Source organism: Rhodofomes roseus, assembly GCF_022264815.1.
Source record: "Rhodofomes roseus strain CIRM-BRFM 1785 chromosome Unknown C8Q71scaffold_17, whole genome shotgun sequence".
Classification (NCBI taxonomy): domain Eukaryota; kingdom Fungi; phylum Basidiomycota; class Agaricomycetes; order Polyporales; family Fomitopsidaceae; genus Rhodofomes; species Rhodofomes roseus.
Window position 1 is genome coordinate 531,433 of NW_025952973.1, and position 15,845 is coordinate 547,277.

Consider the following 15,845-nt stretch of genomic DNA (forward strand, 5'->3'; position numbering starts at 1 on the left):
TACCTCAGCGTCAATGTGCACGACGCGTCTCTAATGGGGTTTGTGAACAATGATAGGGAGTTCAAACTCAGCTGATCCACCCTTACAAGACGAAATGGCCTGCCCTGAACTCGCTGAAGCGGTCGCCTCGACGCGTGCCACCCTACTGTCCATTGTCTCCACACCACTCGCTCGTCGCATACGACGCTGTATCAATGGCCAGGAAGCCTGCGTCACCAGTGAGCGACGACTCTTTGAAAGAGAATACGCCAAAGGGTAAGGCAAAGGCGCGTGCCGAGGCGGCTAGAAAGGAGAAGATGTCCAGGGCTGCGCGACGCGTAGAAGAGGATCCTGAAGAGGACGATCGCAAAGAGGGTGATGAAGAAGAGGACGCGGAGGGTGAGGCAGATGAGGACGAAGAGGAGCAGGGCGCGTCTCCCCATGGCACAAAGCGCGTCCGTTTGAACGCGGAGGGCGACTCGGCGCCTGCGGAAGATGTAAAGCCAGAGCGCACGAAGACCCTGCCTCGAGATACAGATGGGTGAGCTCTGATGTGTGTTCTACAATATGGCGCATCGAGCTTCATGAAAATGTGCATTCAACAGATTCATCCCGGGGTCCATTGTGCGCATAAAGCTCGAGAACTTCGTCACATATGACGCTGTCGAGTTTCGCCCTGGTCCGTATCTCAACATGATCTTTGGGCCTAACGGGACTGGAAAGAGTACCATCGCGTGTGCTATTTGTCTCGGCCTGAACTTCCCACCCGCGGTATGTCACATAAACCCTGACCACCTGCTCAGCGCTGACGACCACAAAAGGTCCTTGGTCGTGCCACAGAATTGAACTCCTTCGTCAAGATTGGCACGGACTCGGGCTTCATCGAGATTGAGCTGAAGGCTCCGAAGGGCAAACCAAATCTCATCATCAAGCGGACCCTCAGCGCGAAGTCGAAGAGTTCGTCCTTCTTCCTCAATGGCCAGGCCGCCACAGGCCGAGAGATCAACAGCCGGATGGCGGAGCTGAACGTGCAAGTCTCCAACCTTTGGTGAGCTCACTTATATGCTGTTAGACGAGCATCGAATTGATGTGGCGCCTAGCACATTCCTGCCTCAGGACAAAGTCTCTGAGTTCGCGCACATGAGCCCCCAGCAGTTGCTCCGGGAGACGCAGCGCGCGGCAGGGAATGCGAGCCTGACTGCCTGGCATGACACCTTGATCAGTGCAGGCAAAGATCTCAAAGGCCTTATGGAGGTAAGCTAGCGTAATAGTTGATGGACCTACCAGGCTCATTCATGCTCGCTACAGGCGTTGAATGGCGACCGAGACCAGCTCAAGAACCTCGAGGAACGAAACGCGAATCTGGAGCGAGAAGTTCGTCGCTATGAAGAGCGTCGTCAGATTGAGCGAGATGTGAGGGATCGATGTCCATGGAACTGAGCACTAGGCTGACTTTCGCCATAGATTGAACTGTTGGAGCTGATCCTGCCGTTCAAAGAGTATACTGAAGCAAAGGCGCTCTATCAAGAAGCTAAGGAAAGCAGCAAGAAGGCGCTCGAGCGTTTCCAGAAGCTGCAGGCTCGCAATGCTCCCATCCTCGATCGGAAGAAGTAAGGCAGTATATCGATCTCTTCGTCATGAGCCTGAAACATTGTCTGTAGGGAAATTGAGCGTGGGCTCAGTGACAAGGAGAAGGCCCGCGAGGCAAAGAAGGCTTCGGCGAAGAAGAAGTTCGAGACGATTGTGAAACGGTGGCGGGACAACGAGAGCCTGGTTTGTGACCGTTGTACACCCATAGCGCCAGCATGCTTACGTTCCACGCGCCGTGCAGGAAAGCCTCGCCGAAGATCTGAAGAATCAACTTGAGGGCATCAGGTCAATTGAAAAGACCCGCAAGCAAGAGATGGAAAGGCTAAAGAGGTCTATTGCTGCCGCCAAGGAGACATTGGCCAATCCTCCGGAACGTGAAGACACTACCAAGCTCAGGGAAGAACGTGTACGTCGCAAAGCGCACGTGTGGTCCAACTGTTATTGACTTGGAGTTACATCCCTCATAGCGGCGCGTTGAGATTGAGCAGCTAAAACAGAAAGATCGCGTTCAAGACTTGCAAGCCAAGCAACGTGCGAATGTCGAGGAAGAGTCTAGAGCCAACCATATTATCAACCAAAATATGGGCTAGTGAGTGAATGATGTACGACGAAATCGTTGCACGCATTGACTTCGTCTCTGTAAAGCTTGAAGCAATTGGACGACGCCTCACATCGGAAGTTGGAGAGTCTTTCGAGATGGGACCGTGACTGCGGTGAAGCTGTGCGCTGGTTACGACAGAATCAGCATAGATTCAAGATGGAGGTGTTCGAGCCTCCTATGTTGTCTTGCACGGTGCCGGACAACAAGCTTGTACACGCTGTTGAGGCTTGCTTCAACGCAAGCCAGCTCAAGGTTCGAGATTCCCCTGATTGAAGTCCGTTCTACGCTCAGTGTCTCCAGACATTCGTGGCGCAATGCGAAGATGATTATGCGTTGCTCAACCGACTTCTCATTGATACTCCGGATGCCCTCGGGAGATCAACACGTATTCATACATGGTACAGGCATCAATCCGGGCCACCGTCAGCTCAACCCATGACTCGGGAGGAGGTATGTCGCCCTTCAAGAGGTTGGGGGCGACAGCTGACGTCGTAATTACAGATGCAACAGATCGGCTTCGACGGATATGCGCTCGACTTCATCAAGTGTCCTGATGGGATGCGCTGGTTCCTGGAGAACATGAATCTACACAAGACTGTGAGTCCTGGTCTACTGCATGGGCGCCATTTCACCTCATCTGCCTGCACAGGCCATTGCTTTGAACCCGAACCGAGCCAATGGCAATCGTGCCATGGAACTGGTCACGAGGGAAGGTGGTGGAAAGTACATCATCGGCAATGTCATGAACTCCGTGACCCGTTCGCGCTACGGCAAACGCCTTCCACAGAATCAGACCTACAACTTCGGACAGGCTCGGAACCTCGTCTCACAAGCTGGTAAGCCTTCTGTGACCTTGACTATGCCGTGGTTGATTTTTAGGATCACACAGTGGACGAGGATGAGAAGCATCGTCTCGAAAAGCTCATCAAGGAAGCACGCAACAAGCTCGACATGTGCAAGGAGGAGGCTGAGCAACTCGCTAAAGAGGACGCTACGATTCGAGCAGAGTCGAAGGGCTTTAAGGACGAGCTGGTATGTTTGATGCAATTGTGCGATTAGCCGTGTCTGACATCGGAACAGAGCCAGTTGGATGCTCGCAAGAAGGTCGTCGACGAGATTGAGAAGAAGCTCACTAACACTGAGCTCCGACTCCGTATGTTTCATCTCACAATCTGGAGTGGAATGTACTGAATGGCACTGAAAGGTCGTGACACGAAACAGCTGAAGGATCTTCAGTCAGCACCACCCGTCGACGTCGAACGCGCGCGGTTGAAAGGCGAGATCCTCAGCAATGCCAAGAAGCGAGTGAGCGTCGCAAAGGAGTGCTTTGTACGTGTCTGCTTGCTCTGCCACTATGTCTCGCTACAATGAAACCCTAGACTCTGCTTCGAGCAACGATGCAGGAGCAGGCGGCAGCAACACGTTTCGGACTAGAGGCCGCCCAGATCGCGTCCAATAAGACGGCATTGGAAGCTCTTGTCAAGGAGAAGGAAGAAGAGGTTGCCAAGGCTAAGGCCGATTTCCAAGAGGGTACGTCGTACTTTGTGTTTGGTCAAGACACGGTCAAGAGCACGATCATGAATGTTCTCGTAGTGCACCATAGGTACGAGGTTGCCAAGGAGGACTCCAAAGCCAAGCTGCAGATCAGCAAAGCCAAGCTAGCATCGGTTGACGACGACACGCGCGAGCAATTCCGCGTTATGGAAGAGGTAAGCGCTCGGCTTGAGGTTGCGAACATTCGTCTGAACAATTCACAGAGCGGAGAAGTGGCCGATAAATCTGCCGACGATATTGAGACGGAGCTGGAAGCCAAGCGCGCCCAGCTGGAGATGAACATGCACACGAACGCCGGTGTCGTCGACCAATACAAGAGGCGTCAACAGGAGGTGCGTGATCTTTTCGCGGGATCGTGGGCGCACCTTCACTGAGCGTCCCCATCAGATTGAGGCCTTGACAGAGAAGATCAAAGATCGAGAGAAGAAGGCCGATCGCGTTGCGCGTTCGATCAAGACGGCTAGGGATAATTGGCAGCCCGCTTTAGAGGAACTCGTAGCTAGCATTGGCAAGAAGTTCTCCGCAGCGTTCGATCGTAAGTGATGATTGTCCTCACTCTCTGACACTGCGCCTGACACCCACCTGTTACGCAGGTCTTGGTTGTGCTGGCGAAGTCCGCATTCGTGAGCACGATGACTTTGACAAATGGGCGATCGACATTCTCGTCAAGTTCCGTGACGATGAGAAGCTGCAGCTGCTGACAGGAGAGCGTCAGTCAGGAGGGGTAGGTGTTACCAATCCGAAATTCAGACATGACGACTGAGTGTGGCTTTGTAGGAGCGATCGCTTACCACCATTCTGTACCTGATGAGCTTGACCGAAGAGGCTCGCGCTCCCTTCTCTTTGGTAGATGAGATCAACCAGGGTATGGATCAACGTGCCGAGAGGGCAGTCCATAACTCTCTCGTCGAGGTGACCTGCAAGGTCGACAGCGGCCAGTACTTCCTCATTACACCGAAGCTGCTCCCGGACCTCGATTACGCGGAACGCATGAAGGTCCTGTGCGTGAACAACGGGGAGTGGCTCCCGGAGGAACCCGGGATAGGCAACATGATGAACATGATCAATGCGTACGTGCAGCACCAGACGCGCTCTAATGCCTCTATGTGAACTTTGCCTCGCGTACATCTGTTGTCCATTGCCTAATCTTATGACTGCTTAATCCGTAGATGTTTAAATATTCTTGGTACATAATGGCGATTCTACATCTTGGTACTAATGACAGTACTTCCCTCGTAATGCTACTGTAATGTGTTCATCTTTTGGCTCTATGTTTCATTACGTTGTCATGGTTATCGTGCTGAATGTATATCTGTTGAAGGCTGATTGATACACGCCAAGCCAGTTGCATCGGAGATGCAGGTGTACAGTACGACGCTCAGTAATCACATCTGTAAGTGGTACCCCTTGCTGTGATCACAGATCGACAACGCGATCGGTCAGCGAATCGGAAGTTGCCGAACACTCTCTTGCAGTTTCCTCGATCGAGCAAAATGAGCGTACAAGCCATCGAGAAGGCTTTGCTCACCGGAAAATGGGAACAGATCCCACAGACTTCATCCTTGTTCGACGCCGCCGAACTGGCGAAGCAAGTCGTCGAGGGCAACTACCGCGCACCCCTCACGTCATCTCGTGCCCGGGATCTGTTCTCCCTCAGCAGTGAGGGTGACGATCTCGAAAACAAACCCATAGATGAGTGGTTCAATTCCTCGTTTATCAAGGGCAGCGTTTCCGCAGAACAGGAAGTCGTTCAACTGGCTATAGCAGTTGCATGCTTGCATTCGTTCGTGCAGGCGAACTGGACGGGCCCAGATTTAGACTTCCAAGTCTCGGACGTATTCCCGTTGCCCAAAAATATGACATCCTCCGGGTCAGACTCTCCATTGCAGAGGAAGGCAGTCGCAGAGCTCTCCTACGGCGGGGAACCCGCGTACCATCTGGCCAGACAACCTTTGTTCCTCAAAGTCGCGCAGCTGCTCCTGGAACTCCCGTATGATCACTGCCCATCCGCCGCGTGGTGGCGATTGCGGGCCTGGCTCGTACACCAACAGGTTCTTGACGAGCCCACTACAATTCCTGCCGACGTCGTATCGTCTGTGGAACCCCTCCTGCAATCCTTCGCCTCGCAACCCGACCTCGCCGGGCGCCTTATCCTCGAACAAGGTTTGTTGGAGCACCATCTTGGGCATGACAAATCGGCTGCGGACTATTTTGTCCGCGCAGCCCGGGCGACACAGCTAGAGTACGAACTTACCGGCGCCCTCGGGAAGCGAACTAAATTCCAACAAACCGACGTCACGCAGCTCGTTTTGTTGGCCGAGTCGCGCAAACGAGAAGGCGACTCTCTCGGCTCAGAGAACGATCAGACAACGGCCGCACAAAGCACCGGTACCATCGAGCATCCCGATGCCGTCGCTTCCCTGACTACCGCCATACCTGAAACATTGGCCCTTAATGATGACACGTTATTGGAGCGGACCGAATTCACATCATCGTCCGCTTCAGAATCCAGCTCACGCCTCGCGCACTTGGATCCTTCGTCTCAACCAGCACTCTATCCCCTCGACCAATGTATTCTTCTCGCCCTATGCCTCAATGTCAGGAACACCTCGCCTTCACATGGTCTCACCGCGGAGCAGATGAAACCGTACGTCGACCGCGTGATTTCTCATCCGAGGAATTGGTCGGTACATACGATGGCACTTCTTCTACGCTCCCGCCTGGAAGCCAACCGCACGCGCACCGTCGAACGATCTACGCTCCAGCTACAGGCGCTAGTTGACCAAATGCCTACCGCGGACTCGACCATCTCCGAGCGGTTGCTCTACTTCCATTCCATTCCTCTCCCGAGCAAGTGGGAGACGGAGAAGGAGCTCGCGCTGCGCTACCTATCCCTGGGCGTCGTGAAATCTGCGCTGGAAATCTTCGAGCGCCTCGAAATGTGGGAGGAAGTCGTAAAATGCTGGCAGAGCATGGAGCGGCGCGACCGTGGCATTGCCATTGTCCGCGATCTTCTGGAAGGTAGAAAGGCCGAAGCGGATGCGGTCATTGCACGCGAGAAGGTGTCTACCCAGGGACGCAGGCAGACACTGGACGCCATGCGCGAGGCCAAGCTCTGGTGTCTGCTAGGCGACCTAGAGCCCGAAAACGCGCTTGATCACTACACCAAGGCATTGAGTATCTCGAAGGAAACCTCGGGCAGGGCCATGCGCTCACTGGGCGGGTACTATTTCGCTCGCGCTGACTACCCAAATTCAATTGCCTGTTTGCGTAAGGCGGTAGCAATAAATCCGCTCCTTGGCCGATCTTGGTTCATTCTTGGCTGCGCGTACGTGCGCATCGAGGATTGGGAGGGCGCACGGGAATCCTTCACTCGTTGTGTTACACTCGACGATGAGGATGGCGAGAGTTGGAATAACCTTGCAAGCGTTTATCTCCGGATGGGCGAGGCAGGCAAAACGATCGGAAATGAGGACACAGAGGATAGCGAGGTAAGTCCGACTCTCTCACCTAGTTACGTTACATTGATCTCGTTTGGGTAACAGGACATAAAAGCGGGGGAGCTAGTGTATAGCGACGAGACGAGCAAGAACATACCGTTCAGCAACAAAATGCTGGCCTTCCGCGCGCTGAAGCAGGGTTTGAGATTCGCGTACGACAATTGGCGGATGTGGTCCAACTACATGATCGTGGCGATGGACGTCGGCGAGCTGTCGGAAGCATGCCGCGCCCTCAGTCGCATTGTGGAGGAGCGCAGCACCAAGGACGGCGCGCACTCCGTCGATGAGGACGTGCTCGATCGGCTCGTCAATGCCGTTACGAGGGCACCAGCAAACCCGGACGACGCCGTGGAGGGCGGCGGCTCCGGTGGCCAGGCGGTGCAGAATTTCAACGAGGGACACGGGCTTCTGAGGCGTGTCAACGAACTTTTCGAAAGGACGATCCTCCCGCGTGTCTCCTCGCCGCGGATTTTCCGTGCGCGCGCACGTCTGCTGACTTGGCAGGGCCGGTGGGAAGAGACACTGAATGCGTACCTCGAGGCGTATCGATGCAGCAATGCGGGGACGATGGAGAAGGGTGAGACGGATGTGCAGAGGTGGCGAGAGGCGGTCGGGGAGGTTGAGGAGATGGTGGACGTCCTACGAAACTTCGGTCCCCGGGCGGAGGACTTCAAGTGGAAGCTGCAGGCCAGGAGTATCTTGCGGACGTTCATGGGGCGGACGAAGGACTTCGAGGATGAGCCAGAATGGTCTCGGCTCGCCGATCTACTGGAAGATACACGAAAGGAGGAGTAGGGTCTGGTCTGCCGGCGATACAGAGAAGCAGAAGGGTTGTAAGATGAGGTCGGCAGCAGGGTTCGTCTTTGCGCGTGTACGTAGGATGTAGAGCTTGTCGCAGAAGGCAACTTGTCGCCACCATGCCTTGAGGCCACCATGATGAACGATCGGTGCAATGTATGGTAGCGAGTTGCCAATTGCGTTCGCTCCTGGTACGCGCGTCGGTCGTTTCAGACCATCATTATGTGGATCTCCACCGTGCACAGATCACGGAATACGTATAGCGGGGGACATAAGGCGGCGCGTGTGGCAAGGTTCGTGGTCCGCGATTGCAGGGGGCGTAGTCACCAATTCATTATCATTGCAATGCGGTTGAGGGTCAAGGTCGTCACGAGTTCGGTGACTATGGAGAGCGCCGGATGTTTAATCGTTAACCGCGCATGAAAGGGGTCTTCAAGCTGGCTCGTTTCCCATAGAGCCACCGTGCTTCCCTTACTATCTACGCACTGCGTGGCACGTAAACTCAGGTGCGATGAAATCTCCGGAGCTTATGCAACATACCTCTAGTCGCTGAGGGGCAACTTTCCACTTGAACTCTTTGCCGTTCTGCACTGTGAAATAGCGTGAGCTATTTAGAGGAATGGATGCTCCGTAAGCATCTGAGACCCGACGAGAACGGAGCGTTGCGCATACGAGCTGGCTTCCTTCTTCTGCCGCCGTGCGTTTGCCATTGACTGTGGCGGGCCGTTCCCGTAGACGAGGTAGCCCGGTGCGCGGTTTGGGCCAAAGTACAGATACGAATTGCTGGGCCCCATAATGTCTGGGTGCTGCTGGGTCCAGGGCTTCTCGCGAGTAAGTCTCATAATGAGATTTGGGTCCTCCTCAATCTGCGTGGAACGTCAGACAGCCCGAGACGGGCGGGACGGCTAACTTACCATTGCCCTACATGGTCACTGATCAATAAGGACTCATACCCGACTGTGGCAATCAAGACACACACACTGTGAAGGCGAGTCTGCTCTCAAGGTCTTCGAAGCGGGCATTCCACGGGTCCGCGCTGAACTGGAGGAGGGTATAGACCGTCGACGACATGCCGGCGGGAGAGGAGGATAAGCTCAGGCAGAGCAGGTTGCCTGGAGGTATTATTATTGCCCTTCGCGCTTCGTATCATCATCGAGTCTGCAAAACAATGCATGCCGTTTTGGGACCACTGCCTCAGCTGGCCTGGTTCGCATCGAAGCCCACGTGCGGGCCACGAGCCATGCATCGCGGCTATCCATTGGTTGATGTCCGCTGACTCGGCGGGGGCATATGCTGGCATCATCCTTCCGGAACACTGCCTGATCTTGAAACAATCAGACCACGCTTCCGTCCCCACGCTCTCACTCAGCGATCCTCCCCACCGCCGCCTGCGCACGCAGCGCAGGGCTATCGAACGGCCAGGGACCGGCTGCCTGATCAGAGAAGAGAGGAGTAGCTTACACTCCAAGACGCATCGTCGGTCGCGTGCGGGCGACGCGCCCAAGTTCGCCGCGGCGCGCCGTAGATTGCAGAGTTGGTGACTTCATGGTTAGGCCGTGGCCAGAAACATGCATGACCAAGCTAGACGGTGGGTCGCTCAATAGAAGGGAGCTACCGAGGCATCGCCGTGCGATATGACCACCAGTGACCACAATCCCGGTGCGGAACACCTGGGTTGGCCATCCTAACGGCGGATGAAGAGAAGGAACATACCAAATTGCGAGTCAGGGGGCGAGAAGTTAACGCTTACACGCTGCAACAGACCACATAGTAGACGCACCGCGGGCGTACCTCCCAGGTAGTCGGTTCGACTCACAGAATAGGAACAGAGGTGGTCGATTGAGCGCCATCACCCCGAAACTCGGAGACTCCTGTTCTTGACAGATCGTGTACATACGATCGCATACCTGTTCAATGTAGGCAAGATACCTGTACAGCAAGGGTCGCGAAGTCGAAGACGCGAGCTTCGTCTCGCGCTCGATAATTTCGGCAGAGTACACATGGCATGCGAAGGACGTCGTGGGCCGTAGACCGATCGGACAAACCGACAGATCAGGCCTCAGGCCACAGGAAGCTGGAATCCTGCACAGTGACCTTCTGTTTAGTAGCGCCACAAGATACGGACACCACGCTGTGTATCGCCGGAGCTCGTGGAAGGGCCTGACATATACCTATGACCAGCCACATGAGTAATGATTGCGAAAAAGCTACGGTGGTGTCCCAACGTCGCCAGGCCGCGTAAGACACATGAGAAATAGTACGTACAGGTTGCGGACTCGACTGCGCTGGAATCAGGGTGCAGAGGGTCAATCGTAGACTGGACGAAGCGTCAAGCGAACGCCACATCATCGATTATCGGCTAGACATACCGTGCACTATACCTACGTCAAACCACAGAATGTGAGCAAGAACGTAACAAACGAGCTGTCGGGACCGACATACCATAGAATAGCGTCCACACGAGGATGAACGAGGAGATGTTCTCCTGGCCAGGATTCACGAGCTCCCACCAACCACCGGGGATGTACTTCGCCGGTCTTCCCTTGCACTTGACGTACAGACACGCGGAGGTCAGCAGCGTTGCGAGGATGAAGAGCGCGAAGCCGAGGCTGTTCTCGAGCCCGAGGACGCCTGCAACGGCGCCGGCAAAGCACGACGAGAGGAACTTGATGGAGTAGATACGCGAGGCGTTGTACTGGACATTCGGGGGGAAGAGCAGCTGGGCCTGCTGGTCGGGCGTGGACATTGTCGCGGACGTCGTCGTGGTCGGTGGCGGATGCGAGTCGCAGTGTCTCGGGCCGCAGGCACGCCCCCCGTGACAGGGCGCGTGCGGTGCCTGTCACACTCCATTCTGACCGTCACGCCGGCGTCACGGCTCCGGGCGGTCGTGTGACGGAGGGCGTTGGGCGGGTTTGATCAGTCTTCGTCGAGACCTTCACTCGCCCTCCGCCGGGCCAACCGCAGGCCCCATCCCACCCCCGTCGCCATGCACGAAGGCCGCAAGATCAACGTCGGTGTGCTCGGCGCAACTGGCACCGTCGGCCAGCGCTTCATTGCGCTCCTCTCCGAGCACCCGTTCTTCGTCCTCCATGCGCTGGGCGCATCCCAGCGATCGGCGGGCAAGCCGTACGCAAGGGCGGTCACCTGGAAGCAGACGAAATATATTCCGGCCGTCGTGAGGGAGGTGGTCGTCAAGGAGTGCAAGCCCGAGTGCTTTCGCGGGTGCGAAATTGTGTTTTCAGGCTTAGATGCTGATGTCGCTGGTCCGATCGGTAAGTCAGCTCCTCGTGCGTGGTTTCCGCGATATATGACAGCTAAAGTGAATGGCCTGGCCACTTTGCAGAGGAAGCCTTCCGCCGTGCAGAATTCGCCGTGTTCTCAAACGCGAAGAACCACAGACGGGACCCGAACGTGCCCCTCATCGTGCCGCTCGTGAATGCCTCACATTTCTCCATGATCCCCCAACAGCGCTCCCTGCACAACCCACCCCTGCAAAAAGGTTTCATTGTCACCAACGCCAACTGTTCAACGACGGGGGTCGTGATTCCCCTCGCTGCCCTCGAAAAAGCATTTGGTCCGATCGAGTCATGCATGATTACGACCATGCAGGCCATCTCGGGCGCAGGCTACCCCGGCGTGCCGAGCCTCGACATCATCGACAACATCGTGCCTTACATCGGCGGTGAGGAGGAAAAGATGGAGTGGGAGACCCTCAAAATCCTAGGCGGAGTCAGCGAGGGAGAGGACGGCCGCAAGATCTTCGACATGCACGCCCGGCAGCCTCTGCGAGTATCGGCGCAGTGCAATCGCGTCCCTGTCATAGAAGGCCATACGGAGTGCGTCTCTGTGCGCTTCGCGCGGAGACCGCCGCCGAGCCCGCAGCAGGTGCGCGAGGCCCTCCAGGCGTACACGTCGGATGCATGGACGATGTCGTGCCCGTCCGCGCCGCGGCACACGATCTTCGTGCATGAAGAGCCAGACCGGCCACAGCCCCGGTTGGACCGCGACTACCAGTCCGGCGCCGGCGTGAACGTGGGGCGTGTGCGCCAGTGTCCCGTGCTCGACATCAAGTTCGTCGTGCTTGCGAACAACGTCGCTATCGGCGCGGCGACGAGCAGCATCGTGAATGCAGAGCTTGCGGTGTGCAAGGGCGTCATCTAGGGGCTGTTTGATTGGTTAGAGACGAATAGAGAGAGAAAAGCCAAGTACATGTACCATTAATGTCGGGCTCATAGGGACATCTACGCACACAACCCATGTAACAGTCGACCCCTACGCACATACCGTTTAAGCGGTGACATATCAGCTGCTGTTGTGATTTCACTTGCAGCTCACCACTGTATCCTTATAATGCCGCGTATTCATAAGGATGTCTATGCGACCCTACTCATTCATGCGATGGTGAGAAACAGCGCGCGCGACGCGCATACACGCGTTCAGGTGATCGCGTCTTGGTCTGTCTCTCACACCATCTTTAGCCACAAACCAGGCTCCTAAAACCAGCCGTCCACAGTGTTCTCGCTCGTACATGTCGATAGGGTATTCTATGCTTCATCCGAAATAGGCAATTAGACGCTTATATGTTTGAACTTACTCAATGCGGAATCCCAACTAGCCGACTAAGACGAGGAGAACACTGTAGGACGGCTGGCCCAACTGGTCACCGAGGCTTGCCCGAGCGGGCGCCTTTTGACTAGCCAGAGCGACGTACCCCTACTTTAGGTTTTATTTTCCGGGATTTTCTGAGATGCTCGCGTAGCGTGCCGTTGCGTATGTAAGCGGCTCGAGTGGCTGTCGATGTACACGGTGTAAACGCATGGCTGCAGTACCGTAGACATAGGGCACTGGCAAATACAGAGTATCAAGCTATCTACATCCCTCTCATGCTCCATGCCAGACCTGCAGCCTTCTCAGGTTGTCGGAATCCTAGATAGCTTCCAGCAGTTGGGAGTCTCGGTCTCAACATTCATATGCTCCCTACTGAACACCAGCGACGCACTTCATCACGCAGCAGCGCGCGACATTGCTGGAAGTTGCGACATTATTTTCGATGGTTTTTTGCAGAACGAAACCCTACGGAACACGGCTATCGAATCCATCCACCGACTTGCCAAAACTATCTACACAAAAGAGGTCACTCTGCTCTCGAAGCATGAGGCGGGCACTCACTTCAACGCTCGCCATGCGAAACAGGCTGATCTGGATCAGTTCAACCTCACGGACCTGTCCGAAAAGTTCGAACAACTTGCCCCTCATGCCTGTGATCTCGTCAAGTGCTTGCTCGACGCGGACGCAGACCTTGCCAAACGCCGCGAACAGCGACCTCGCAACGCGCGACGTCGCCACCGCCGACACGCCGCTCCCGCAAACCAAGAACCCCCGGCCGCTGCGTCCGCTGACGACAGTGGCAAGCGAGGCGGGAACGCCGGCACTAGCACTGGCATGTCTGCGCGCACCGACACCGCCCAACGTCCGCTTGTGCAGACGACTGGTTCTGATTCTGACGAAGACATGTGGGGGGAGCTTGGTGTTTCGCGAGACGGCGCGGACATCGACACTGGCGCGCGATCGGCTACAGCCAGCGGCGGCGCGGGGCAGCTGCCCGGGGGCGACATCGATCCAGTGGACAACGGCTCCGCGTCTGGCAGCGACGAAGACATGTGGGGGGAGCTTGGTGTTTCGCGAGACGGCGCGGACATCGACAGCGCGCGATCGGCTACAGCCAGCGGCGGCGCGGGGCAGCTGCAGGGCGACATCGATGTGGACATGATCCCGGCGGGAGGTTGTGGCGGTGACGGGCCGAATGCGGTGAATGGCAGTGATGACGAGTATTGGAACGAGCTGGAGCCGCTACCGGAGGGCCCTGATGACTTGGACAGTGCGGAGGAGGCAGAGCGACGTCTTGTGATATGCCGAATGGTCAGTTACATGCTCTGTTCAAAGGCAAGCAATTACTCACCGGCCAGTCAATAGAAATGTGTCCTCTGTATTAGCATCATGGCACAGAGTTCAAATCAACGAAGCAATGCGTTACAGAGCGTTATAGGGATCTACCTACATTCCTGCAAAGCACCCGAGTCGGTTGTTGACCTGCTGGCGCGTGTCGGGGTTTCCATCTCGCAATCCGCGATCAATGCCGCTGTGAAGAATCTTGCGAGAGAGTCAATGACGGGGATCAAGAAACTTGGGCGCACGCTGCTTACGATGTACGCGTATGACAACTTTGACTGCGAGATGAGGCATCTCGTACCAACCGTGCAAAAGCCACACGACACGCTGATCCACATGACCTCCGGCACGTTCATCCCTTTTAACCACGGCGTCTCTCTCTCGGACTTGGACTGCTCAAACGAGCTGTGGGAACAGTCGCTGTTCAACCCGCTCAACGCAGGAAAGACAGAGAAGATAGACTGGGAAAAATTACTTAACCTGCACCCCGAGCCCGATCATCCGTCTGGACTCTCCCGGCGTGAACGCTGGAATGCTGGGCAGTTCATGCGCGATCTTTTCCTCCATGGACCGGAGTACTTCCGTCAATTCCTCACGCAGCTCGATGATCCTGAACCAATCGATCCTATTCCCCTCGTCAAATCGACACAGGTGCCGGCAATGGCGATGGACATCAATCAGTCCAGCGTTCAGGGCAATATCGACGCACTCACTGCACTTTTCCAGCAGGCCGGTGTCGGTGATCCGAGCGACACTGAGCAAAGCGGCGTCCGCGATGTCGGTAATCACGTTGTGCTGGTCCATGGCGATTTGTCGACTTGCGAACGTGTCCAAAGTCTTCGGCAGTCTCGTGGAGAGGAGTCGAAGGCATTCCGGAGATTCCAGCTTGTGATATTCGTCATAGGCCTCTTTCACTTGAAGATGGCCTGTGTGGACGCCATCTGGAAGGTCTTCATTCTACCGTTGAAGGGCCGGGATGACGACACGAGTCTCATGAAGCAGGTTGCGGAGATACGGCCGAGGGAGACTCAAAAGATCGCCAGCAAGCCAGGCTTCCGTCGGATGCACGAGGTCGTTCAGCATGTTGGCGCTGTCTCTCGGCTTGACTGCTGGCGTCAAGAGCTTGCAACACGAACCCCGTCATTTGGCTCCCTTGAACAATGGGCAGAGTCAGCGCCCTGCATGGAAGAGATCGAGCAGATCGCACACGTACTCGTTCGCAAGTACGTTGCCGACAGTCGCCTATCCGAGGAGCGGCATGCGCCGTCTCATACGCGCGATGAGCAATGGGAAAATGTCCGCCTACGTGAACGCCTGTTCTTATTGTATGAGGAACTCACCTGGGCGATGAACGCGGGAGATATTGGGCGCGTTGAAGAATGCTTCCTGCCTTGGGCATACATCTTCAAAGGGTGTGGCAAGCATAAATATGCGACCCAGATGGTTCGCTTCCTCAACGATGTTCATTGTGTATATCCTGCGCCTTTAAGGTTAGTGTCGTGACTCCAAAGAATGAATGTATACTCACCATGTCTTAGGCGGGCGATCCGGATGAATATTCTATGTAATCCTACCGGTAAAAAGCACCACTTCCGCGCAATTGACTGGTGGGTTGAACACAACAACTACTATATAAAGGTACATATACAGGGCCGCTTCTAGTACAACACAACACGCTGATTCACGGCTACCTACAGAGGGTTTACGGTGGCAAACTATCGAACCGAACAAAGCGTCGGATCATTGAAGAGTCACCACTCATCGAGACCTTCAAGAATGTCCGCATCAGTCTTGAAGACATGTTCGCTCTGGAGCATCAAACGTATCGTCACTCACCTGCGAAGATGGAGCAGACCTTCAGGAAGCTAGGGCGG

The 15,845-nt window shown here is 55.6% G+C and overlaps 6 protein-coding genes across 6 annotated transcripts; 4 read left to right on the forward strand and 2 right to left on the reverse strand.

Moving 5' to 3' along the window:
• Positions 1 to 17: 17 nt before the first annotated feature.
• On the forward strand, positions 18 to 5,050 carry C8Q71DRAFT_772688 (uncharacterized protein). The gene is made up of 22 exons (XM_047924418.1): positions 18 to 520; positions 585 to 750; positions 801 to 1,027; positions 1,080 to 1,233; positions 1,288 to 1,392; positions 1,444 to 1,589; positions 1,641 to 1,752; positions 1,811 to 1,975; positions 2,037 to 2,158; positions 2,215 to 2,422; positions 2,471 to 2,620; positions 2,672 to 2,767; positions 2,820 to 3,006; positions 3,060 to 3,202; positions 3,251 to 3,323; positions 3,375 to 3,499; positions 3,550 to 3,700; positions 3,764 to 3,879; positions 3,928 to 4,056; positions 4,112 to 4,259; positions 4,318 to 4,448; positions 4,502 to 5,050. The coding sequence occupies exons 1-22, from the start codon at positions 195 to 197 to the stop codon at positions 4,832 to 4,834; spliced, it is 3,513 nt and encodes a 1,170-aa protein (XP_047776537.1). The 5' UTR covers positions 18 to 194; the 3' UTR covers positions 4,835 to 5,050.
• Positions 5,051 to 5,217: 167 nt separating this feature from the next.
• C8Q71DRAFT_860094 (TPR-like protein) lies at positions 5,218 to 8,019 on the forward strand (the record flags this gene model as incomplete). The annotated part of the gene is made up of 2 exons (XM_047927746.1): positions 5,218 to 7,215; positions 7,270 to 8,019. The coding sequence occupies 2 exons, from the start codon at positions 5,218 to 5,220 to the stop codon at positions 8,017 to 8,019; spliced, it is 2,748 nt and encodes a 915-aa protein (XP_047776538.1).
• Positions 8,020 to 8,252: 233 nt separating this feature from the next.
• Positions 8,253 to 9,209, reverse strand: C8Q71DRAFT_177243 (uncharacterized protein). The gene is made up of 5 exons (XM_047916776.1): positions 9,002 to 9,209; positions 8,937 to 8,943; positions 8,695 to 8,888; positions 8,563 to 8,629; positions 8,253 to 8,507 (listed from the first exon to the last, which is right to left on the reverse strand). The coding sequence occupies exons 1-5, from the start codon at positions 9,091 to 9,093 to the stop codon at positions 8,346 to 8,348; spliced, it is 522 nt and encodes a 173-aa protein (XP_047776539.1). The 5' UTR covers positions 9,094 to 9,209; the 3' UTR covers positions 8,253 to 8,345.
• A 630-nt stretch (positions 9,210 to 9,839) lies between these two features.
• C8Q71DRAFT_772704 (Rab5-interacting protein-domain-containing protein) lies at positions 9,840 to 10,878 on the reverse strand. The gene is made up of 4 exons (XM_047924419.1): positions 10,465 to 10,878; positions 10,392 to 10,403; positions 10,288 to 10,339; positions 9,840 to 10,193 (listed from the first exon to the last, which is right to left on the reverse strand). Exons 1-3 carry the CDS (start codon positions 10,766 to 10,768, stop codon positions 10,329 to 10,331), a joined length of 327 nt encoding a protein of 108 aa, XP_047776540.1. The 5' UTR covers positions 10,769 to 10,878; the 3' UTR covers positions 9,840 to 10,193; positions 10,288 to 10,328.
• Positions 10,879 to 10,935: 57 nt separating this feature from the next.
• On the forward strand, positions 10,936 to 12,420 carry C8Q71DRAFT_823662 (aspartate-semialdehyde dehydrogenase). Its single transcript, XM_047926245.1, has 2 exons — positions 10,936 to 11,294; positions 11,366 to 12,420. Exons 1-2 carry the CDS (start codon positions 11,009 to 11,011, stop codon positions 12,181 to 12,183), a joined length of 1,104 nt encoding a protein of 367 aa, XP_047776541.1. The 5' UTR covers positions 10,936 to 11,008; the 3' UTR covers positions 12,184 to 12,420.
• A 384-nt stretch (positions 12,421 to 12,804) lies between these two features.
• C8Q71DRAFT_177393 (uncharacterized protein) lies at positions 12,805 to 15,830 on the forward strand. The gene is made up of 4 exons (XM_047916777.1): positions 12,805 to 13,941; positions 13,996 to 15,461; positions 15,510 to 15,609; positions 15,671 to 15,830. Exons 1-4 carry the CDS (start codon positions 12,913 to 12,915, stop codon positions 15,716 to 15,718), a joined length of 2,643 nt encoding a protein of 880 aa, XP_047776542.1. The 5' UTR covers positions 12,805 to 12,912; the 3' UTR covers positions 15,719 to 15,830.
• The last annotated feature ends 15 nt before the right edge of the window (positions 15,831 to 15,845 follow it).

Excerpts from the sequence above, each read along its gene's own strand:
- C8Q71DRAFT_772688 (XM_047924418.1), top strand. The coding sequence starts at position 195 with ATGGCCAGGAAGCCTGCGTCACCAGTGAGCGACGACTCTTTGAAAGAG. Across the intron at positions 2,423-2,470 it reads TCAACGCAAGCCAGCTCAAG|ACATTCGTGGCGCAATGCGA; the intron begins GTTCGAGATTCC and ends CAGTGTCTCCAG. Across the intron at positions 2,768-2,819 it reads ACATGAATCTACACAAGACT|GCCATTGCTTTGAACCCGAA; the intron begins GTGAGTCCTGGT and ends CTGCCTGCACAG.
- C8Q71DRAFT_177243 (XM_047916776.1), bottom strand. The coding sequence starts at position 9,093 with ATGTCGTCGACGGTCTATACCCTCCTCCAGTTCAGCGCGGACCCGTGG. Across the intron at positions 8,630-8,694 it reads CAGAAGAAGGAAGCCAGCTC|CTCACGCTATTTCACAGTGC; the intron begins GTATGCGCAACG and ends TCCTCTAAATAG. Across the intron at positions 8,508-8,562 it reads TTGCCCCTCAGCGACTAGAG|TGCGTAGATAGTAAGGGAAG; the intron begins GTATGTTGCATA and ends CGTGCCACGCAG.
- C8Q71DRAFT_772704 (XM_047924419.1), bottom strand. The coding sequence starts at position 10,768 with ATGTCCACGCCCGACCAGCAGGCCCAGCTGCTCTTCCCCCCGAATGTC.
- C8Q71DRAFT_823662 (XM_047926245.1), top strand. The coding sequence starts at position 11,009 with ATGCACGAAGGCCGCAAGATCAACGTCGGTGTGCTCGGCGCAACTGGC. Across the intron at positions 11,295-11,365 it reads TGATGTCGCTGGTCCGATCG|AGGAAGCCTTCCGCCGTGCA; the intron begins GTAAGTCAGCTC and ends GCCACTTTGCAG.
- C8Q71DRAFT_177393 (XM_047916777.1), top strand. The coding sequence starts at position 12,913 with ATGCCAGACCTGCAGCCTTCTCAGGTTGTCGGAATCCTAGATAGCTTC. Across the intron at positions 13,942-13,995 it reads GTCTTGTGATATGCCGAATG|AAATGTGTCCTCTGTATTAG; the intron begins GTCAGTTACATG and ends GCCAGTCAATAG. Across the intron at positions 15,462-15,509 it reads GTATATCCTGCGCCTTTAAG|GCGGGCGATCCGGATGAATA; the intron begins GTTAGTGTCGTG and ends ACCATGTCTTAG.